The 25,081-nt window shown below is 48.1% G+C and overlaps 1 protein-coding gene across 2 annotated transcripts in view; it reads left to right on the top strand.

Moving 5' to 3' along the window:
* Positions 1-25,081, top strand: part of bcas2 (BCAS2 pre-mRNA processing factor) — a 58,872-nt gene that overhangs the window by 12,917 nt on the left and 20,874 nt on the right. Inside the window, exons 3-5 of one of the 2 annotated variants that reach the window (XM_072480567.1) lie at positions 9,453-9,523; positions 19,132-19,293; positions 24,611-24,661. In XM_072480567.1, the coding sequence (XP_072336668.1) occupies positions 9,453-9,523; positions 19,132-19,293; positions 24,611-24,661 (284 nt within the window). The remainder of the gene's footprint in view (positions 1-9,452; positions 9,524-19,131; positions 19,294-24,610; positions 24,662-25,081) is intronic. The other variant, XM_072480568.1, reaches the window with a different exon arrangement.

Below are 25,081 nucleotides of genomic sequence, written 5' to 3'. Positions count from 1 at the left end.
CCCCCCGGAGGGCATCCTAATCACAATCAGGAGCCTCCGCACATTCGCAAACTCCGTCTGGTCCCCCGGAACACAATCCTCAATCCTGGTGGCCAAAATTGTTGCCAACAGCTTGGCATCCACATTGAGGAGCAAAATTGGCCTATTAAGAGCCACACTGCAGTGGGTCCTTATCCCGCTTGAGGATAAGTGAGATCAAAGCCTGCGACATCGTCGGGGGAAGGATTCCTTTTTCCTTCGCCTCATTAAAGGTTCTCAGCAACAATGGGCCCAACAGCTCCGAGAACTTCTTGTACAACTCAACTGGGAACCCATCCGGCCCCGGGGCCTTGCCCGCCTGCATACTCCCCAACCCCTTAACTAGCTCCTCCATCTCAATCGGGGCCCCCAAACCCTCTGCCTGCCCTTCCTCCACCCTTGGGAACCTCAGTTGGTCCAGGAATTGCCGCATCTCCCCCCCCCCCCCCCCCACCACCCCACACACACACACACACCCTCCGGGGGTTTTGACTTATACAACTTACCATAAAGGTCCCTAAAGACCCTGTTTATTTTAGCTGAACTCCGCACCGTGTTCCCCCCTCTATCTCTGACTCCCCCAATCTCCCTAGCCGCCTCCCTCCTCTGCAGCTGGTGCGCCAACATCTGACTCACCTTCTACCCATACTCATACACTGCTCCCTGTACCCTCCTCCACTGGGCCTCAGCTTTCCCTGTGGTCAGCAAGTCAAACTCTGGAGGCTCCGGCACTCCCTCATCAGCCCCTCTTCGGGGGATTCCGCGTATCTCCTATCCACCCTCAGTATCTCCCCCACCAATCTCTCCCTCTCCATCCTCTCCCTCTTCGCCCTGTGAGCCCTGATTGAAATGAGCTCTCCCCTGACCACTGCCTTCAGCGCTTCCCAGACCACACTCACCGACACCTCCCCATTATCATTGGCCTCCACATATCTTTGGGTGCACCCCCGAACCCGCCCACAAACCTCCTCGTCCACCAGCAGCCCCACATCCATTCGCCACAACGGGGGCTGGCCCCTCTCCTCCCCCAACTCGAGCTCCACCCAGTGCGGGGCCTGATCCGAAATCGTAATGGCCGAATACTCCACCCCCTCCACTTTCGGGATCAGTGCTCTGCTTACCACAAAAATTTTTATTCGCGAGTAGTTGTGCACATGAGCGAAGAAGGAAAACTCCATTGGCCTGGCATCCATAAACCCCCTCAGGACCTTGGCCGCTGCCGGCCTCTTACCCGACCTAGACCGATCTAGTGCCGGGTCCAGTAGTGTTGAAGTCCCTCCCCCCATTATCAGATTACCTGCCTCCAGATCCGGGATCTGACTCAACATCCGCTTCATGAATCCTGCACGTCCAAGTTTGGGGCATACACATTCACCAGCACCACCCGGGCCCCCTGCAACCTGCCACTCGCCATCACATATCGACCCCCTTTATCCATCACAATACCCACCGCCTCAAATGCCACCCGCTTACTCACCAGGATTGCGACCCCCCCTGTTATTCGCATCCAGCCCAGAGCGAAAAACCTGCCCCATCCATCCCTTCCTCAGCCTGGTCTGATCCGCGATCTTCAGGTGTGTCTCCTGTAACATGGCTACGTCTGCCTTTAGCCCCTTTTAAGTGTTCCACGTGATCAGCTGGATCGGGGGACTCTCTCTCTCTCTCTTTCCCCCCCCCCCCCGCCGCCGCCGCCGACTAGCCATCTCCTTTTTTAGGCCAGCCACGAGCCTGCGCCTCCAGCCCCCCAGGCAGAGGCTCCCCGCTGCGACTCTCCCTCTTACCTTCAACTCCCCCTCAGTCAGCACAGCAGCAACCCAGTTCTCTTTCTTTCCCCCCCCCCCCCCCCCCAAATCCCCCGGCCAAGCAACTGCTTAACCACCCTGCTCTCCCCATTGCACTCCCGTAAGTCAGCTGACTCCTGCTGACCCCAGCCGCTCCCGCCTCTGCCTCCGATCCCCCTATTGGATTCCCTCTCAAAGTCTCCAGCCCTCCCCCCACTAATGTGGGGGGCCAATGTCCCCCCCCCCCCATACACCAATGTGGACACCAAGCCAGTACTGACCCCCCCCCCCCCCCCCCCCCCCCCCCCCCCCCCATTTTCGTGGGGGAAAAGCCCGCGCTCCCTGCCTATTGTCCAAAAACACCTTGGTAAATGCTGCCCTCCCAAGTCAGTTATGATCCAGAATGGATCTTTTTGGTCAGAATGGATCGGGATTGGACTGGATGGTGCTTCTGCCAGTTGATGCATATGTTCCTTACTCCCCTGGACGATGGAGGATCGGAGCAAACAGGATTACAAGGCATGGTGGTTTGGGAGAATGACTAATAATCTCCCATGGTGCTGCTCTTCACTGTGATGTTGGTACTCCTGGGGATATAGGCAACATCTTTGGTCAGTACATAGATGAAATTGTCCAATAGTTGGCTTTAAGGTCTAAAACAAGCTACAATCTTTTGTTTTTTTTAGACAGGTGAAAAAAATATTATTTTTCTTTTGTGTCAAAGGAAATAAACATTATGATGCTCCCTGGTCAATGTTTACTCTACCTGTTATATTTTTCATGTTTGCAAAGGCACGCACTGGCCCAGGGGTGAGCTGACTGGTTTGACCCAGGTACCTATTGATCAAAGTTTCAGTTTCCTAGCATGAGGTTGGAGGTCTCCAACCTGTCTTTCACCAAACTACTTTGAGCCAACATGGCTTCCTGGAGTAATGCACCATCCGGAAGGAGAAGGCCATCAGCCATATTTGCCTGAAGGTGCAAGGCAAACTGCCGATGGCCAGCACTTAATGCAGGTCTCCCAGCAAGTTGAGACGCAGTTGGGAGGAAGCCATCAACAAAATAAAATTTAGATTGTGCTGAAGTGTAGCAGTCTTTTTCTAAAATGTAAAATTTTGCTCCTGGGTTGAACCAAAGCAGAGTTCAGTCAAGTGAACATTCGAAAAAGTCAGCTCGTTGCAACCAAGCAACTTAATTTCCATGCTCCCCATCTCCCAACAACCATGCGATGAACTGCAGGAGGCTGAAGAGCAGACTTTAAACAATAAATCCTAGTCAAACTCAAAGTAATTCTGAGAAGTTCTTGTCTGACATTGCAACTACCTTTGTATGCATTAATAGCAATGACCTTTTCAGAACTCGGCCAGCTCCCTTTTGAATATTTACAGTGAATCTCCCCTCACTGCGTGACCTGCCAACTTCTTCCAAATATCAGTGACTTTCAGGAAATGAAAAACCACCTGACATCTTATCTGCTTCTGTGCTTGCATAATTTATGTGCATGTCCCTTTGTTCTTAACTAATTCAAACAATCTCTCCACGTGACGGGGTTCATTATAATCTGGTCTCTCCTGAAGTCTACATTTCTGGACCAAAATGATGCAGTTCCCTGAGCTCATCATGTGTCAGTTTAATAAAAAAAAAAACTTCTGTTATTCTAATGGCCTTTCTCTGAATGTTTCCCATGTCTCCCACCATGTACTGAAATCATAACTAGAAACTGTTTTCTACATGGGGCATAACTTGTTCTTGTACAAGAATACTGTACCTTTCTTTATATTGGCTAAAATATTTGCCTCCTGTAGCATTGATTTTGGACCTTTTAGAAACTTGTGCCTTTTAAATAAAGATTTGCATTTATACAATGTCTTTCATAACTGTGTGGCATCCCAAAGAGCTTTAATGCTAATGAAGCACTTTTGAAATGTCACCGTTAGGAAATGTGGCAACAATTTTGCACACAGCAAACTCCAACAAACAGAAAATACTTGTTTATTTACAATACAAGTGGGTTGGATCAGATTTCAGCTTAATTTGATCCTGCCCCTGCTGTGAAGTAATTCCGTTCTCCACAATGGGTAATTTTTGTTAAGTAGGTTGCCAGGCAGTGAGTGATGCTGTGATTACACCGTATGGCTGAAGAAGGTACAAATCCTATGACTTGTGCTATGATGCAACAAAAGGGTGGTGAAGTTGACTTGAAGAACCTCAAACTAGTGTCCAGCAATTATAATTATAGTTGTCCTTGGTTTGTAAATTAAAAGAATTAGACACTAATCAGTGGATTAGTGACTGCTTTGGAATTTTATGCTGGTTTTTCCCTTTTTGGAAGAGATTTTTTTCATCGTTGCTGTGGTTGTGCTGGACTCTGCTGTTACTGATTGATTAAAGCCAGCAATCTACAGTACTGCATATTTGAATACAAAGGCACAGGTAGCGAGAACCAAGCAGCAAGCAACTTCAAAGGCCAGCACACCACAGCAATTTAACCAGCGGTTCCATAAGTTTCAAACACCACCTGACTCCCAAACCCTGTCCATCATCTAAAAGGCACGAGTCAAAAATGTGATGGAATAATCTCCACTTGCCTGGCTCAACATCCAGGGCAAAACAGCCCTCTTGATTGGCACCCCATCCTCAAACATGCACTGCCTATATCATTGGTGCATAGTGGCAGCATGTACAGCAGGAACTCACCAAAATGCCTTCTAAACCAGCCTCTACCACCTCAAAGGGCAAGGGCAGCAAACACATGTGACCACCACCACTTGCAAATTCCCTTCCAAGCTATCCTGACTTGGAACTATATCACTTCCTTTACTGTTGCTGGGTCAAAACCCTGGAACTCCTTCCCTAACAGCAATTTAAGTGTACCTACAACACTGGGCCTGCAACAGTTCAGTGGCTCACCACCACCTCAGGCGGTTAGGGATGGACGATAAATGCTTGTCTAGTCGGTGATGTCCACATGAAATGATTTTAAAAAAAGACTTGGTCATGAAGCACATTCCATTTTGGTTTACTCTTTAGTCGCCCCTCTGCTGTATAAGTGCATGTGCAATGTCAGAATGGTCTTCAGGCTCTCCCATAAGAGTGCAGGTATGCTGAACAACTGCTAATGCCTTGTGAACAATAACTTTTGGTGATATTGATTTGCAGGATAAATATTGGCCAGGACACTGCGGGTAGCTCCTACCTCTTTAAAATTACACCATGTGATCTTTTATGCTCCCCTGCGAGGAGGCACCCTTGATTTTAACAGCGGTTATTCTGATCATGCCACACTCCTTTGTTCCTGCATTGGAGTGTGAGTCTACATTTTCGTGCTCCAGTCTCTGGAGTAGCACTGTGCCACTTGGATCTCTTTCTGTCTCAACAGATATTAATTCAGAGCCCAGCGTACATGCACTTTTCTGGTACCAGCCCAACATTTAATGCCAAGTGTGGGGCCTTGTAATTGTTTTTTCTTCTTCTTGAGGGTTCTGACATCTTCTACATCTTTCTTCATCGGTAACTATAGAGTTAAAGATCAGTGCAGATGATGATGCAGTAATGCTATGATTAATTATCGTTATTCATGAAGGCCCCGCCTTCTCAACCTTGCTCCTCACCTGAGGTATGGTGATCCTCAGGTTAAATTACCACCAGTCAGCTCTTCTCCTCAAAGGAGAAAGCAGCCTATGGTCATCTGGGACTAGGGGACTTTAGCTAACTATCATTGCACAGTGTGGTGTGACCTGATTGCAGTGAGGAATTGTATTGACGCTGTCCACCAATGCTAATGTTGAAGCACACAGTATTACAATGGTATTTGACCCCAGCTCCGCCGAGACCCAAAGACCAGTTGAGGAAGGCGGCCATTTAAATTGGACATTTGCTTCAATTGTTGAGAATGTTGAGGCCACGGGGCTTCCTGTGACTGGGATGTGCTGAGCGACCATGTTCTCCTAGGCACTTTTAGTCCAAAAATAGACAGCTTACCCCCCCCCTTTCCTCCAACACCTCCATAAGAACGAGGCATGCCAGGCAAAAATCCTGAGGAGCTGAAAGGACAGCAGAACCAACAAAAGTCTGGGGAGGAAGATTGAAGTGACGTCGAACACGTGGGGCACCGAGAAATCTGTCGCATCCGAACAGGGTCTGCTGCCAGGACATATGCCGCCCTCCCCCATTAAACAAATGGATGGACCTCCTAACACAGGAACTCCATTGCACAGAGATGCCATCAAATTAGAAATGAAGGTGGTGGATGCGAGGCTCGGTCCCCTTTCAAGCAGTGCTGGAAAAGGCGGAGCGGCATCTGGAGACACAGAAGGTGACAATCAGGGAGCTGGAGAAGGCGGCAACCAACTGGATTGCCTCACTGGAGAAGCAGATGGCAAGGTTGGTGGTGATACCAGGAACGTCGAGGCGGAATTGAAGGCCAAGAGAACGGGTCGCGTGTGAAATCCTGTACATTGTGGGCCTACCGGAGGGCACCGAGGGCAGGCACCCCACAGAGTACATGGCCCAGATGCTGCGCAAGCTTGTTGGAAGGGACAGCTTTCCCCCACAGTGGACAGAGCCCACAGGTCACTCCGGCCAAAGCTGGGGAGCAGGCCTGGTCCGTCATTGTGAAATTGCACCTGTACCAAGACCGGGAAAAGATCCTGAATTTGGCAAGGCACATGGTCCTGTAAGTGGGAGGAAAACTCAATCCATACGTACCAGGACATTGGGGCAGACCTGGCCAAGGGTCGGGCGGAATTCAAGGTGGCCCTATATAAAAGCCTGGTGCAGTTTGGGATGCTGTACCCCGCCTCTGGGTGACTTTCAAGGGTATGGCACCGGCAGAAGCAGCCAAATTCATGCATAAACGTGGGCTGGGAAGGCAGTGAACCAGAACTCTTCGAAAAGAAGAAAGCAGTTTTAAACATCAGCTTTAGATCCGGCTGCACAGAGGCACAAGGCAGGGTTGCCCACTATTCCCACTGCTGTTTGCTCTGGCAAATGAGCCACTAGCAATCAACCTTGGTGCGCTGCTGGAGAGGCTTCCAAAGTGGGGGGGAGAGAGATCATGAGTTTCACTCTATGCGGATGAACTGCTCTTCTACATCTCTAACCCCTGGGCCAGCATGTAAGGGATAATGGAACACCTAAAGGAGTTTGGAGCCTTTTCCAGTTACAAACTTAACCTGAGCAAGGTCTACTCTGTAAACCCGCAGGGGAGGACAGAGCTGGAGGGACTGCTGTTTAAGCAAGCCCAGACCAAATCCCCCCCCCCCCCCCCCCCCCCCCCCCCCCGCCCCGCGTGACCAGATACTCAAGAGTCTAGTGGTACTAACCGCGCTCAGGACATGGTACCAGTTGTCAAGAGGAAGCAACCTGAGACACATTCAGGTCAAAAGTCTCCTCCGCAAGGAAGCAGCGATGTACCCCGAGACACCAGGATACTCGTTGGTAGAAGAACATCCGGACACGGGCGACCTCAGGAAGGGTATTAGTGCAGACTTGTACGAGCGACCGGTGGACGCGGTACGCTCCGTATTTGACGAGACGAGGAAAATGATGGGGGAGGAGGAACTAGGCATAGAGATAGGGGGTGGACTTTGGATCGTATCGTAGCACTGCACAGGATGAACTTCACCTCCACATGTGCCGGGCTGAGCCTAAAGCAGCTAAAGGTGGTGCACAGAGCGCACCTAACCAGAACTTGAACGAGTGGGTTCTTTCCGCAGGTGGAGGACAAATGCGGATGGTGCCAGGGAGACTCAGCCAACCACACTCGCATGTCCCAGACCTGTCGGGTACTGGACGACCTTCTTGGGGCCATGACCAGGGTTGTTGGAGTGAGGGTGGAGCCATGCCCAAAAGTGGTGGGGTATCAGATCAGCCAGAGGTCTTCATGGGGAGGAGGGCCGCCGTTCCTAGCCTTTGCCTCCCTGATCGCCCGCCGGAGAATCCTGCTCAGCTGGCGATCAGCAGCATCACCCAAAGCTGCAGACTGGCTGTCCAACCTGGCGGAATTTCTCAGTCTGGATAAAATATATTTTGCCATCCGCGAGTCAGAAGAAGGCTTCCACAGAATGTAGAAGCCATTCACCAACTTGTTTCAATACCTGTTCATAGCCAGCAATCAGTGGAGTAAGGGGAAGGGAAAGAGCGAGGGGAGGGGGGGGAGAGCGAAGGCAAACAAGAGAACGCAAGGGACTAAGCTGCAGGGGACTGGACAAAGGGCAAGCTGAAGCCCAAATTGAACTGTAAATAGACACTTGCAAATACGTGCTCTGGCCGTATTGGGGATTGTAACTTGTATGCCGACTAAAGGGGGCTCACGGCCCCATTTGGAGGGAAGACAGTTGCTTGTAAATAGATGCTGGTTTCGATTTCTCTTTCTAATTTTCCTTTTTGCCACGGTTTAGGACGCGGTTTTGTAATTCTAACTTCTAAATTGATATATATGAAAATCCAATAAAAACATTTCAAAAAACGTGAGGCCACATGACCTTAATGGCTTAGATACCTGTGATAACCAGGCTTGGAGTGATAAATGAAAGTCTCAGTACCCACCAGTATCCACAGTCTGTCCGATGCAAGTGAGGATATATAACGGTGGCAGAATCACTTGGTTGCTGAAAGGAGTTCATTTTGTGTGAAGAATTAGATTTCTGATAATTGCGTTTTTAGCAGTTGATAAAATTGGGCCAGTCCAGACACTAATGTGTTTCTTTTCACGGGATGTCATTTTCCCATGCCCCGCAGATGTAGAAAATGAGTAATTCTTCTATAGATTGTTCTTTGGTATTTTGCAAGGAACTCTATGACTTTCCAGATCTCCCATTTTTGGAATCTGATCTCTAGTAAAGTCAAGCATTCATTCCGCATGTCTTTTATACAAAATACATCATGCATTTTGATTTATAGCGCTGCAGTTATTGAATCTTGCTGCTGCCTAATGTCGGTAAAAATTGCAGCAAAGCCTTTGTCAGATTCAAAGAACCACCTATTCTCTACGTGGTTGATACCAGCAAGGTGCAGTTTATTGTCCATTTCCCAGTTGCTTTGAGAAAATAATGGTGGTTCTAAAATTCTCTGCAATTCTTTAATTTTCCAAGGTTATTAAACCATAATCAAACTATGATCCTAGCATCTTATAGTAGAGCTGGAGGTCATTCACTCCATTCTGCCTGCGCAGCAACTTTGAAAGAGTTATCTAATTTGTCCCACTCCTCCTTTTTCCCCCATAGCCCTGCAATCCCCCATAGCCTTTTCAAGTATATCTCATTTCCCCTTTGAAAGCACTTATGAATCTACTTCCATCACCCATTCAGGCCATGCAATCCAGACCCAGAAACCAGTGAGGGTAAAAGAAGTCTTGATTTCCCCCTAGTTACTGTCAAATGTTTTAATTCTGTGCATTAATGAAGCTAGCAAAACCCTGTGAGATTTAACTGTTGTGTTGCTATTTTATGGAGTTCAGTCTTCACAAAGGATATGTACAGCAGTGTAGCACAGTAACAGCTCTACGGGAAGTGTGTAACAGCTTCATTTAACCTTTTTAATCATGTATGATTCATTGATGCTGCACCACCGAAAAATGCAGTGCTTTAAAACGTTTGCCTTGGTTATAAACGTTTTAAAGGCTAATGGGTTTTTATTTAACTTATTTTATAGACCGAGATTATGAGGAATGAGTTTGAGCGACTGGCAGCTCGCCAACCAATGGAACTGCTCAGTATGAAAAGGTGAGGCTGCAGGTTTGCTCGGAAAATGTAAACTGGAAAATGACTGGTGGGTGAGCAACAGGCTTAAAAAAACAAGCAGCTTTTGTAATGAATGGCAAGGCTAACATTTACGAATAGTTTGTTGAAATTCATTCCCTTGGGATTGGAATTAATTGGAAGACTGTATACTTTATCTTACCCAGTCACACTGATGTGAATAGTTGGATGGAAGGGCACGTTGGAAGTTGGAGTGGAAGGAACCTTTTTGGCCCTGTGCCAGCACTGGCTCATTGAAAGAGCTATCGAATTAGGACCAAGTTACTATTGAATTGACTCTTTAAAAAAATTCTTTCCTGGGATGTAGGCATCACTGGCTAGGCCAACATTTATTACCCATCTCTAAGAAGGATAGTGGTGAGCCAATTCCTTGAACTGTTGAAGCCCATCTGGTGCACTCTGTGTTGGGAGTTACAAATTTTTGATCAGGCAACAGTGACGTAACGATCATCTCATTCCAGCTCATCTGTGTATGCCTTGGAGGAGAAACCTGCAGGTGGTGGTGGTCCCATGCATTTGCTGCCCTTAACCTAGGTGGTAGAGGCTGTGTTTTTGTAAGGTGCTGTGGAAGGCGGCTTCAGTTAACTTCAGTGCATCTCGTACGTGAGCGTACACAATTGCAGCTCTGCGCCAGTGTGGAAGGAATCAAGCCGGCTGCTTTGTCTGGTATGATGTCAAGCTTTCTAAGTGGTTTCGCACTCATCCAGGCAAGTAGAGCGTATTTCATCACATTCCTGACTTGTGCCTGTGAGATGGGGTAGAGGATTTGGAAAGTCAGACAGTGAGTTACTGACTGCAAAATTTCCCGACCTCACCTGCCTTTGGAGCCATAGTATTTACATGGCTGGTTCAATTAAGACTCCACCTTGGGGCGGCATGGTGGTGCAGTGATTAGCACTGCTGCCTCATGGCACTGAGGACCTGGGTTCGAATTTGCACATTCCTCCTGTGTCTGCTTGGGTCTCTCTCTCTCTCTCTCCCTCTCTCACTCACAAACCAACCCAAAGTTGGGCAGGTGGATTGGCCACATTAATTTGTCCCTTAATTGGGAACAAAAATGAATTAGTTACTTTGAATTTAAAAAAAGATTCAAGCACCCTTTCAGCCAGTGCCTGTCTTCATCCAGAGCATTAAAATAATCTAATTTCATCTGACTCTTACCAATTATTATGTGCCCACTGGTTACTGACCATTCTGTCAATGAAAGCTGTTTCTTTTTCTTTTTTTACATTTTCTTTTTTTAAAATATATTATTAAGAATTTTTAAACACAATTTTCAACCTTACAAACAACCCCCCCCCCCCCCCCCCCCCGTAACACAAAAGAAAGAAAGTTTGCGTAGCAAGACATGAACTTGGCAAGTCAATATGATACAGAACTTTGTACATTGGATTCCTCCCGTACATTTCAGTTTTCCGGATTCATGTATTTTCTTGCTCAAATGCCCCCCCAGAAAAACCCCCCTTCCCCCTCCTCCCCCCTGGGTTGCTGCTGCTGCTGTCCGACCTTCATCTAACGCTCCGCGAGATAGTCTAGGAACGGTTGCCCACAAGATAGTCCAGGAACGGGCAGCTGTCCCACATCCAACCGCCACAACGGGCGTTGGTCCCTCTCCTCCCCCGGCTCTAGCTCCACCCAATTCAGGGCGTGGTCTGAAATGGCTATGGCCGAATACTCCGTTCCCTCCACTTTCGGGATCACTGCCCTGCCCAGAACACACAAATCTATCCAGGAGTAGGCCTTATGTACGTGGGAGAAAAAAGAAAATTCTCTGGCCAAAGGCCTGGCAAATCTCCACAGATCTACTCTCCCCATCTGATCCATAAACCCCCTGGGCACCTTGGCCGCAGCCGGCCTCTTCACCGTCCTAGAGCTGGAACGATCTAATGCTGGGTGCAACACCGTGTTGAAATCCCCACCCATTATCAAGCTCCCTACCTCCAAGTCCGGAATACGCCCCAGCATCCGTTTCATGAATCCAGTGTCGTCCCAGTTCGGGGCGTATACATTTACCAATACTACCCCGTCACCTGCAACCTATCGCTCACCATCACGTATCGGCCTCCATTGTCCGCTACTATGTTCTTGGCCTCAAACGACACCCGCTTCCCCACCAGTGTTGCCACCCCTCTATTCTTCGCATCCAGCCCCGAATGGAACACCTGTCCTACCCATCCCTTCCTTAACCTGACCTGATCTGCCACCTTCAGATGCGTCTCCTGAAGCATGACCCGCTGCCTTCAGTCCCTTTAAGTGCGCGAACACTCGGGCCCTCTTATTCGGCCCATTTAGGCCTCTCACATTCCACGTGATCAGCCGGATTGGGGGGCTACCCACCCCTGCCGACTAGCCATCTCCTATCTTAGGCCAGTCCCGTGCCCGTGTCTCCCACACCCTCCAGTCCCCCAGACGGGGAACCCCCGCCCGGACCACCTCTTCCATTTTCAGTTCCCCCTCGGCCAGTGCAGCAGCAACCCTATTATCCCCCTCCCCGCTAGATCCGCATCTAGCTCTTTTGCTCCCCCCATACTACTTCCGTGAGTCAGCTGACTTCTGACCCCGGCTTCCCCCGGCTTCCCGTTGATCTCCCCCGTGTGGGAATCTCTCCTCCTCCTTACGCTCCTCCATCCCCACCTCCCTAGCGCGGGAAAAGGGAAAAGGCCCGTGATTTCCTGAGCCAACCCGACCCCCTGTGGCGCAGCTCCTGTTGCGGCCTTATCTCAGTTTCCCCCATCCCCGAGTCTTACCTCCCTCCAGCACCGACGCCCACATTCCCCACTATCTCATCAAAAGAAAAAAGAACTCTTTCCCCCATCCCCATCCATCATCCCACTCGCGAAACATTCTTTACCCATACTTACAACCCTATATACAGTCAACATCTCCCCCACAGCCCCTCAGTTCGAGTCCAATTTTTTGATTTGGATAAAGGTCCAAGCCTCTTCTGGCGTTTCGAAATAGTGGTGTCGGTCCTGATAAGTGACCCACAGTCGTGCAGGCTGCAGCATTCCGAATGTCACTCTTTTTTTTAATGCAGCACCGCCTTGGCCCGGTTGAAGCCCGCTCTCCTCTTTGCCTCCTCCGCACTCCAGTCCTTGTAGACTCTGATCACCGCATTCTCCCATCTACTGCTCCGCACTTTCTTGGCCCATCTCAGGACGAAGCGATAGAACCTTGCCACTATTGCCCTTGGCGGTTCGCCAGCCTTGGGTCTCCTCGCCAGGACCCGGTGAGCCCCTTCTAGCTCCAGGGGGCTCGGAGAGACCTCCGCACCCATCAGCGAATGGAGCATCGTGCTCACATACGCCCCAGCATCAGCCCCCTCCACTCCTTCAGGGAGACCCAGAATCCAGAGATTCTTCCTCCTCGATCTGTTCTCCAGGACCTCGAGTCTCTCGGCCCACCTCTTGTGCACCGCCACGTGCACCTCCATCTTTACCGCCAGGCCCAGGATCTCGTCCTCGTTCTCATTAGTTTTATCCCTCACCTCACTGAGCTCCACCGCCTGGGCCTTCTGGGTCTCCTTCAGCCCCTCGATCGCCAACAGTATTGGCGCCAGCCCCTCCTTTTTAAGCTCCTCCACGCAGCGCCTGAGGAACTCCTGCTGGTCCGGCCCCCATGCTGCTCGATCTCCGTCCTCCGCCATCTTGGTTTTTCCCCCACGTTTTTGACGCTACTCCAAAACCTCTTTCTCCGTCGCTCCAACGCTAATTCCCGCCATACGACGTAAGGGGGGACCTTACTTCACCTTCCCACGCGGGATTCAATCAAAAAATTTCCGTTGGGGCTTCTCCGGAGAGCACAAAAGTCCGTTAAAGCGGGAGCTGCCGAAATGTGTGGCTTAGCTCCGCATCGCCACAACCGGAAGTGCAATGAAAGCTGTTTCTATTATCTATTCTTGGTTTTAAATATCTAGTCTCCCTAAACTGCTTTTGTTTTAAGGAGAACAATCCTACCTTCTCTGGTCTCTTCACATAAAATCCTTCATCACTGGTACCAATTTGAGGAAGTCTTTCACTGCACCCTGTCCAGGGTCTTGTGGGTTGTAGTATCTTCCGTCCAATGCAACTTGCTTTCGCTGGATATTGAATTGTGCTGAAAATCCCAAGGATCAACCTTGGCCCTCATTCCTAATCGTTATACATGGCCTTTTGTTTTTTGTTTGGCAATTTGAGAACAGTATCCTGGTCAACTTTCATATCCTCTGCTGTTAAGTAACCAAGCTTGAACTTTCTTTTTAAGAATATATTTACGACTTCCAGGGATAGGGATGTGCTGTGTGGACACACAAATTTAACCCAAAATAGCCTGCTCAACCCAGGGAAAAAAAGCCCACCCTCCTCCAACATCACAACGAAAGAAACATGTAAAGCAACAGCAACCCGAGGAGAACGTAGAGGCAGTATAAGCCGGGAGAGAAAGACTGAGGCGATGGCAAACACGCGAGGCAACAAAGATCTGGCCACAACCAAATGGGATGGACCGCCAGAACATATGCCGGCTACCGTGGGATGAACCGAGGGAATTCTTTTTTTTTTTAAATGTTTTTAATTTGGAAGTACCCAATTCATTTTTTTTTCCCAATTAAGGGGCAATTTAGTATGGCCAATCCACCTACCCTGCACATCTTCGGGTTGTGGGGTGAGACCCACGCAGACATGGGGAAAATGTGAAAACTCCACATGGACATTGACCTGGGCTGGGATTGAATCAGGTACTCGGCGCCGAGCATCACTGCACCACCGTGCTGCTCTTGAAGGGAATTCCTAACACAAGATCTTCAGGACGCCATCAAACTTGAAATGATGGTGATGGTGAAAGTGCCAATAGTGGAGGTGCTGGTCACCTTTCAAGTAGCGATGGAAAAGATGGAGCAGCGTCTAGAGATGCAGGTGGGGGCGATCAGGGAACTGGAGAAAGTCGCGACCAACCAGCGTGATCGGATCGCCTCACTGGATACAGACATGGCAAGGTGACGACGCATGGGACACTAAGGGGATAGGTCGAGGACTAAGAAAATCGTTGCTCTGGCAAAACCTCTGCATTGTGGGCCTACTGGGGCACGTAGGCAGGATCTGTACAGCGTACGTGACCCAGTTTCTGGGCAAACTGGTTGGAGGGGAAAACTTCCCCAAACCCCCAGAAGTGGTCAGAGCCCACAGGTCACTCCGACCGGCCCAAGCCCGGGAGCAGTTGCGGGCCATCATTGTGAAACTGCACCGGTACCAAGACGGGACGAGATCCTGAACTGGGCAAGACATACAATGTCCTGTAAATGAGAGGGTCACTCCATCTGGGTGTACCAGGACATTGGGGCAGACCTGTCCCAGCACGAGGTGGAATTTAACAAAGCCAAGGCAGTCCTTTACAAAAACATAAGATCGATGTGCGGTTCGGAATGCTGTACACCGCCAAGCTCTGGGTGACTTTCCAGGGCAGGGAATAGTGTTTCACCGCACCGGCGGAAGCAGATGAATTTGTGCACCAGCATGGGCTGAGAAGTCAATAAAACCAGCAGTGAACCAGACATTTAATCACATCGCTCAACAAAAAAAAATGCAGAGACCATTTATGCAGGCTGAACCGCCTTGTCTTCAAATCTAACGTCTCAAAAAGGAGGGGGTGAGAGTAGTAGGACGCAGAAGGGGTGAGGAGGAGGAAAGGGAATTTAAGAGATCCACATCTGTTGGGGAGGTGTAGTCCCCACCCCTGGGTGGGACCTCACTGGAGGGTGAGCCAGCACAAGGAAGTACTAACGACGGGAGGGCCATGGCACAGCTCCCAGTGGGGGAAGAGAGTACTCTAGATGGAGGGAAAATAAGGGATGTAAACGAGGGAAAGGCTGGGGAGGGGGTAACTCATAGGGATGGTGAGAGGGAGGGGGGGGGGTGGAAACAGACCCAGGGGGAAAGCCAGTGGTGGGGGAAGGGGAGGGAAACTATGCTAGCTACGACAGATTGCACATGGCGGCAAGGAAGACCAAGGCACCGCAGGTGGCCACTTCCCTTTGTGCTCTCAAACAAAGGGAAACCCCAGTGTGTGGGGGCATATCCACATGGTGAGTACAGTGGCCACGGCCATCTTGGAAGACCCCTTAACAAAGGGAAACCCCGGAGTGCAGGGGCGCATCCACAAGGTAAGTATGGTGGATCCCGCAGCAAGGGTGGGGGCGGGGACCGGGTCAGGATACTCACCTGGAATGCCAGGGAACCTACCAGCCCAGTAAAAAGATGGGAGTGCCTTCGTCCATCTGGAATGTATGAAAGCTGACACCGTCTTCCTCCAGGAGACCCACCTGAGGGAGAAGGACCAACGTGGATGGGACAACGTACCATTCATGCTAGCTGGGGGTGGCCATACTGCTCAATAAGAGGACAACATTTATAATGACCAGAACGGTTACGGACCAAGGGGGACAGCACACCATGGTTAGTGCTTTTGTAGAAGGGGCACCAGTGGTCCTAATAAACGTGTGCGCTCCCAACTGGGACAATGCGGAATTCATGAAGGAAACCATGGCCAAAATCCACGACTGGGGTGGGGGGGACTTTAACTCTGTACAGGACCTACAGACAGGTCAAACCCGAAATCGGTAAAAAGGCAAACATGGCGAAGGAACTAGGCGTGTTCATGGAACAGATTGGGGCAGTGGAACCATGGAGGTTCACACACCCAGGAGAGAAGGAGTTCTCCTTCTCAGGGTACACAGGATATATACCAGGATGAAATGAAACAAAGCAGCTGGTGAGCTGCGAGCCAGAGGTAGTCCGGAGGACCAGGCGGGCTTTGTCATGGGTAGGCAGCTAACATCGAGCATGTTGGGTGCCTGCTGAACGTGATAATGACTCCACCTGGGGAGAGAACACCAGAAGTGATCATCTCCCTGGATGCAGAAAGGGCTTTCGACAGAGTTGAGTAAAGGGCCTTCGACAGAGTTGAGTAGAAGTACCTCCTAGAGGTACTGGAACAGTTTGGGTTGGGACCAGGGTTCATCTCCTGGGTGAAACTGCTGTACAGTGCCACACGGCTAGCGTATGGACAAACACCAGCTCTGAATACTTCCAGCTGCTCAGGCACGAGGCAGGTTTGCCCATTATCCCCACTGCTGTTTGCTCTGGCAATCGAGCCACTGGCAATCACCCTCCGAACGGCAATAGGGTGGAGAGTTATCCAATGGGGGGGGGGGGGGTCAGTGTATAGAGTTTCACTCTACAGAGATGATCTGCTCCTCTACATCTCAAACCCTGGGCCAGCATGGAAGGGATAATTAAACTCCTAAAGGAGTTAGGCGCCTTCTCAGATTACAAACTTAACCTAAGCAAAAGTGAGATCTTCCCTGTGAACCCGCAGGGGGGAGGGACAGAGCTGTCGGGACTGCCATTCAAACAAGCCCAGACCAAATTTGCTATCTGGAGATCCAAATAGCCCACGCCTGGACACCGGATCTACAAATGGAACCTGGCTGGTCTGGTGGAGGAAGTCAACAGGGACATGCAGAGGTGGGGCCAACTCTCACTCACCCCGTCAGAGAGAGTGCAGATGATCAAAATGAGCGTACTGCGCAGGTTCCTGTTCCTGCTGATCTACATACTCGAGGTCTTTTTCAACACGGTTGAAGAACTCGAGGATCCAAAAGAAGGTCCAACAAAGGAAAAGAAACGTGGGTGGCCTGGCCGTCCCAAACAGCCGCTTCAGCCATGGCACGAAAAGTGAGGCGATGGGTGAAGGAACCGGGAACAGAATGGTTGAAGATGGGGGAGAGTTCCTGCTTGGGGGAATATCCCTCCGAGCACTAGTCACAACTGAACTCTCATACCCCCAACCAGGTTCAATTCCTGGCTTGGGTCACTGTGCAGAGTCTGCACGTACTCCAGTCCCTGCCTGTGTGCATGTCTTTCGGTGCTGCGGTTTCCTCCCACAAGTCCCAAAAGACTTGCTTGTTGAGGTGAATTCAACATTCTGAATTCTCCCTCAGTGTACCTGAACAGTGCTGGAGTGTGGCGACTAGGGGATTTTCACAGTAACTTCATTGCGGATTTTCACAGTAACTTCATTGCAGTGTTAATGTAAGCCTACCTGTGACACTAATAAAGACACCAGTGGGTGTCTTCGGCCTAACCAAAATGTTCACCATAGCCCCCATCTGCAACAGCCACTGCTTTACTCCCTTCAAAAAGTGGAGATAGGAGGAGCGGACATTGACGGTTAGGGACATCTACACTGATAACCGAGTAGCTACCCTAGGGGAACTCCGAGGTTCCAATTGCCAAAAGGAAACTAGCTGTGACACCTGTCAAAAACTTCCTCTGTAAGGAAACAACAATGAACCCCCAGATGCCAGGACTGCTGGATGTGAGCAACTTGGGGAAGGCAAGCTATATGGGCTTCCCTACGAAGCTATACTCTGCACAACTGTTGGGAGAAGGTACTCTTCTCTCTCTCTCCTCCCCTCCCGACGAGACGGGGGAAAATGGGAGGAGGAACGAGTCATAGAAATAGGGGAAGGACTCTGGATCGAAGCACTACAGAGGGCAAACTCCACTTCCACATGCGCAGGGCTGAGCCTAACGTAGCTAAGGTGGTGCACAGAGCGGATCTGACCAGAACCCGAATAAGCAGGTTCTCTCCAGAGGTGGAGGACAAATGTGACCAGTGCCAGGGATGCGGGTACTGGATGAACTCAAATGTCCAGGAGGAATGAGGGTGGAGTCAAGTCCAAAAGTAGTGGTCTTCAGGATCTCCAACCAGCCAAAACTCTTCATGGGGCGGGCAACAAACGACCTAGCCGTTGCCTCCCTGATCACCCACCGGAAATCCTGCTCGGCTGATAATTGGCAGCACCACCCAAGGCTGCAGCCAAAGAGAAATGCTGGAAATTCTCAGCAGCTTTGGCAGCATCTGCAGGGAAAGAAAACGGCTAACGTTTCGAGTCCAGATGACTCTTTGTCAAAGTTAAGGCTGCAGATTGGCTGTCTGACCTGGCAGCATTTCTCAAACTAGAGAAAATAAAATGTGCCATCGAGGGTCGGAAGAGAACATCCACAGGACGTGGAAGGCGATCCACAGCAACAGCAGGAGGGAAAGTAATTGTACGTAAATATCTGCACTGATTTTAGCCTGGTTTTTGTTTTAAACCTCCTTTTACTTCTTGCTCATTTTGTTTTTTTCCCTCTGGTAGCATATGAGTTGTGAAATACAAAATGTGTGAACCCAATAAAAACACTTTAAAAATATGTATAATTTACATTGCTGCTGCTTCCCTGCAACACTGGTTGTGTAATTGTAGCCTGGAATCAGGAGTCCGTGGACTGAAGCAGAGTGAGTCTTCCTGAAGGAGGGAGTCTCACTCTGGAGTCAGATGAGACCTTCATAGCTGCTTTACGTTGTGCACCTCTACAAAATTGTTTTGGACTACCATCAAAACCTGGGGTGTGAATGCATCCTAGGAAGAGGAGCTACTTGGGTGAGAGAACACACATCAGTAAAACTAGCTCCCTGTGTCTTCAGGAAATGAGGGGGAAAATAAAAGACTGCTCTTCTGTTTAATTCATCTGCGTTTTGCTGTTTTCCAGGTATGAACTGCCTGCCCCATCCTCAGGACAGAAGAATGATATCACTGCATGGCAGGAATCTGTGAACAACTCCATGGCACAGCTAGAACATCAAGCAGTGAGAATTGAAAACCTGGAGCTGATGTCACAGCATGGTTCGAATGCATGGAAAGTCTATAATGAGTATGTGAGTTTGTTGGTTGTAAATAGCTTTTGCTCAAAGTTGTAGTACAATGACACGTCCTGTAGAAGGAGGGCCATTTGACTTCTGAAAGAACGTTCTAATTTGGCCAACTCCCTTAGCCATGCAGATTTTTCAGTATCTATCTGCTTCCCTCTTGATAACAATATTATTTGTTTCTTCCTTTCCACTCCAATTCAGAGAACACTGAACTAGTTCCATTAGTTCCCTCCTGTCTCTTTGAAATGGTCACTCTTGTCTGCTTGAGCCTGCACATGAGGAGTGCCAGCACTCCATATGATAGTGGGGGGCATGGCAACCATATCCTGCCCTTTCCTTGCCCAATAACTTTTATTTTATGTGAAGAGCACTGTGATCAAAAATAGAAGCTTGTTTTGCTTTTCTTTGCCCGCCCCCTACTCAATCTTGAGTATTATATTCTTGTAGTCCTGAATCTTGGCTAGCATCAGCTAAATTAACATAGATCAGGATGTCAACCTGACATTTTCTGGTCTGTGCTGCTTGGGGGATTCACAAGATGGTACATTTCACTTACTGTCTCTAAGCATTTTTTAAATGTAGTTCATAGCAGCTCAAATTAGACCAATTTTTAAAAACCAGTTTCAAGATTTAGGCATTGATGCCAAACCTGATATTTATTGTGGATGTTTGGTTGCCCTCGAAGCTGACCATAAAACCTAGGAGAGGAAGTAGGCTACTTGGCCCATCGAGTCTGCTCCACCATTCCATGAGATCATGGCTGGTCTGATTTAATCGTCAACTCCACTTTCCCGCCTTGATTCCCTTACTGATTTAAATGTCTGTTTTATCTCCGCCTTGAGTATAATGACTCAACCTCTACAGCTCTCCGCAGTAAAGAATTCCACAGATTCCGTACCCTCCTTTGAGAGAGAAAAAAAGTCGTCCTCATCTGTCTTAAATGGACGACCCCCAACTCTTTGATTATGCCCACTGGTCCTACAAGCCTCTCCTACAAGAGGAAACATCCTCTCAGCATCTTCCCTGTCAAACCCCCTGAGAGTCCTGTATTTCTTCATAAGATCACCTCTCATTCCTCTGAACACAAATGAGTACTGGTGCAATCTACTCAACCTCATAAGAAAATCCCTCTATTTCCAGGATCAACCTAGTGGTCTAATTAGTGCCTTGTATAGTTTTAGCAAGATGTCCCTATTTTTATACTCCATTCCATTTGAAATAAAGGCCAACATTCCACTCCATGCTGAACATGCATGCTCAGTTTCAACCAGGACTCCCAAATCCCTCTGTGCTGCAGTTTTCTGCAGCCTCTCACCTATATAAATAATATTCAACTCCTTTATTCTTCCTACCAAACTTCACATTTTCCTACGTTATATCCCATTTATCAAGTTTTTGCCCACTAACCTGTTTATAACCCTCTGTAGACTCTGTATCATCATCACCACTTGCCTTCCTACTATTTTTGTGTCATCTGCAAACTTGGCAATAGTGCATTCACTTCCTTGTCCAAGCCATTAATATATATTGTGAATAAACCAATCCCTGTGACACTCTAAGTTACAGGTTGCTATCCTGAAAATGCCCCTCTTATCCCAACTCTGACTTCTATCAGTTAGCCAATCTTCTATCCATGCTATTACACTGCCTCCCAACACCGTGATCTCTTATCTTGTTAAGTAGCCTTTTGTGTGGTATCTTGTACTTGGATTTCCAAAAAGTGTTTTGATACCACATGTACTGGTTCCCCTTCAGCTATCCTCCTTGTTACCTCAAAATAATTCTATAAATTTGTCAGATATGATTTCCCTTCATGAAGCAATGTTGACTCTGCTTGATTATATTATGCATTTCTAAATGCTCTGCTATTATATCCTTAAAAATTTACTCGTAACGATTTCCCAATGACAGCAGTTACGCTAACTGGCCTATAGTGATTTTTTAAAATCTCTTTTTAGAATAATGGTAAGAAGTCTTACAACACCAGGTTAAAGTCCAAAAGGTTTGTTTCGATGTCACTAGCTTTCGGAGGGCTGCTCCTTCCTCAGGTGAATGAAGGGGTATGTTCCAGAAACATATATATAGACAGATTCAAAGATGCCAGACAATTCTTGGAATATGAGCATTAGCAGGTGATTAAATCTTTACAGATCCAGAGATGGGTGATCCAGAGATCGCGCGACAATCACCAGGCAGGCATGTTCCCTTCCAGTCGGGGAGCACTTCAGCAGTCAAGGGCATTCAGCCTCTGATCTCTGGGTAAGCGTTCTCCAAGGCGGCCTTCAGGACGCGCGACAACGCAGAATCGCCGAGCAGAAACTTATAGCCAAGTTCTGCACACACGAGTGCGGCCTCAACCGGGACCTGGGATTCATGTCGCACTACATTCATCCCCACCATCTGGCCTGCAAAATCCTACCAACTGTCCTGGCTTGACACAATTCACACCTCTTTAACCTGGGGTTACCCCATCTCTGGATCTGTAAAGATTTAATCACCTGCTAATGCTCATATTCCAAGCATTGTCTGGCATCTTTGAATCTGTCTCTGTATATGTTTCTGGAACATACCTCTTCATTCACCTGAGGAAGGAGCAGCGCTCCGAAAGCTAGTGACATCGAAACATACCTGTTGAACTTTAACCTGGTGTTGTAAGACTTCTCAGTCCAACGCCGGCATCTCCACGTCTTGAATAATGGTTTTCCAATCATCTGGGACTTTTCCAGAATTAAAGGATTCTTGGAAGCTTACTACCAATGCATCCACTATCTCTCTAGCTACTTCCTGGGATGTAACCAATCACGTCCAGGGGACTTGTCGGCCTTTAGGTGGTTTTGAATCCTGCCTTGTGCCAAAGCATTCCATGTTGTGAAGGTACTCCACTGTGCTGTTGGGTAGGGAACTTCAAGTTTTTGATCCAGTAACTTCGAAGGAATGGCAATATAATTCCACGTCAGGATGGGATGTGAATTGGAGGGGAACTTGGAGGTGATGGTGTTCTCAGATACCTGCTGCTGCTGTCCCCACCGGTTGTAGCGGTTGCAGTATTGGAAGGTGATGTTGAGGAATCTTGTTGATCTTGCACACTGCTGCCACTGTACGCAGTGATGGAGAGGCCAAATGTTAACTGCGGCGGGTCGAGTGCCAGTTCAGCAGAATGCCTTGTCTTAGACAATGTTACTGGAACTGCAAGCAAGTGGAGAGTATTCCATCACACTCCTGACTTGTGCCTTGTAGGTGGTGGAAGAGATCTAGGGAGTCAGGAGATGAAATGAAATGAAATGAAAATCGCTTATTGTCACAAGTAGGCTTCAATGAAGTTACTGTGAAAAGCCCCTAGTCGCCACATTCCGGCGCCTGTTCGGGGAGGCTGGTACGGGAATTGAACCGTGCTGCTGGCCTGCTTGGTCTGCTTTAAAAGCCAACGATTTAGCCCTGTGCTAAATGAGCCAATTGCCACAGAATAGCCAACCTCTGACCTACTCTTTTGTAGTCACTGTATTGTGTATCTGATTTAGTTTGAATTTCTGGTAAAAAATGAACCCCAGAGGGGCAGCACGTGGCACAGTGGCTAGCACTGCTGCCCTACGGTGCTGAGGACCTGGGTTCAAATCCCGGCCCTGGGTCACTGTCCGTGTGGAGTTTGCACGTTCTTCCCATGGCTGCGTGGGTTTCACCCCCACAACCCAAAGATGTGCAAGTTAGGTGGATTGGCCACGCTAAAATTGCCCCTTAATTGGGAAAAAATAATGGACCCTGAATGTTGCTACAGCATTCAACAATTGTCGTGGAGAGATGATTCGACTCACTAAAGATGGTTATTAAGGGGAGGCAGTGGCTAGTGGTATTATCACTGGACTAATAATCCAGGGACCCAGGGAAACACTCTGGGGACCTGGGTTTGAATCCACCATGGCAGATGGTGAAATTTGAATTCAATAAAAGTCTGGAATTAAAAAGGTAAATTATAATCGTTCAACCAATCGTTCAACCATTGTCGATAGTTGCAAAATCCCATCTGGTTCACTAATGTCCTTTTAAGGAAGGAAATCTGTCATCCTTACCTGGCCTGGTCTACATGTGACTCCAGATCCACAGCAATGTGGTTGACTCTTAAATGTCCTCGAGGATGGGCAATAAATGCTGGCTCAGCGATGCCCACATCCCATGAATGAATTTTTAAAATCTGTACTTACATGGTGAGAATTTATCTTTGCAGTTATCATCCCAGACCAAGTCTTTCTGTATGTGGGCATAGAAAGTTTCATTATGGGCAATTACATTTCTGTATTACTTTGCAATCATCAGCAAGCATCCCCAATCTGGCCTTTATGCTGGGGGAATGGCAACTGATGCCACTGAAGATGGTTGGGCCGAGAATACTGTTCTGCAACTGAATTCTCACATACAATTCCAGTACCTCTGAATAAAATCATAATTGAATTCAAACATACAATTCCAGTATCTCTGAATAAAATCATAATTGAATTCAAAATGAATGTTGTTCCCACTTGTTAAAGTTGTTGCCATATGCAAAGTTTTTGATTTCCTTTGCATACTGATATGGTTGATGTCGTCTGAGAGCAGCAGTTTCATTACATTTGGTGGCACCAGTACCATGATTTCACACTTTAATTTTGATGGCATTGACTTTTGTGAAGGTTTTGCAATCTTGGTTATGAATGGTAATGCATTATATAATGTTGGATAGTGTGTTCAGCTATTCACATATCATTGGTACTAGATCACATTCAGCTATTTTTTTTTTTTTTTTTGTTTGCTGTTTGTTTCCAGGTCAGCTAAATCAGAAGTGTAACATTCCAAAAGCAAAGTACAATTTCAATTTTGCCTTATTAAGGATTAAAAATCCTCGGAACAGCATTGTAGAAATTGTGTAAATGTAGCGTTGAAAAGTGCGACAAGAGCTTCCATCTATAGAATTCCTACAGTGTGGAAGGAGAATTCAGAATGTCCAATTCACCTAACAAGCACGTCTTTCAGGACTTGTGGGGTATTACAATTGGTGTTCCCTCTGAGCTATGCGATCTCACCGCATTAATAACAACGGCTGTGCACAACCAAAGAGGTCCCTGCACTTAAAAGAAATCACCCACACATTTGGGTGAAATAATTACATGCAGCAAAGAGATGAATTTGTGGCTGGGGAATTGTCTTTGTCGTGGGGCCAAAGACTGGCTTGAGACCTAATATTTTGAGGCAATTACTTTTCACCCATTACAGGACAAATTAGTTGATCAAACAATTTTTCCCGAAGGATTTACATTTCTTTTCCCCTTTCCCTTCCTCCCTCAATATTAGCAATCTGGTACAGATGATTGAAAATGCTCAGAAGGAACTTCAGAGACTGAGGTGAGAATTCTGTGGGTTTTTTTTGTGTGGCTGGTTGTCGCTTGTGCGCACCTCCGGAGCTGCTGGCTTTCGCATGGGCATTGAAGGGCATGACGGGTGCGACATGTGTCTCTCAAATGCAAACACGTTCAACAGTTCAGAAACTTTTAATGCAAAATTTAAAACCTTCGGCCCCAAGTATGGATTTCTCACTTTTTAAACACCATTCCAATTTTTAATCACTACTTGTAATAAAGCTAAGGTAAAATGCTGAGGCTCACTGAGACTAAGTTGCATTTCTATACCTCCTTTCATGACCTCCAGATGTCCCGTAGAATTCTAGAGTGGTTCTAGCACAGAAGAAGGCATTCCACTGTCTATCCTAGCTCTCCAGAACAATTCAGTCTTATCCACATCCTTGTCTTTTTCTGCGTAGCCCAG

This window comes from Scyliorhinus torazame, chromosome 17 (assembly GCF_047496885.1).
Source record: "Scyliorhinus torazame isolate Kashiwa2021f chromosome 17, sScyTor2.1, whole genome shotgun sequence".
NCBI lineage: Eukaryota > Metazoa > Chordata > Chondrichthyes > Carcharhiniformes > Scyliorhinidae > Scyliorhinus > Scyliorhinus torazame.
Note: the sequence above shows the minus strand (reverse complement) of the source record. Positions and strands in the feature narration are given on the sequence as shown.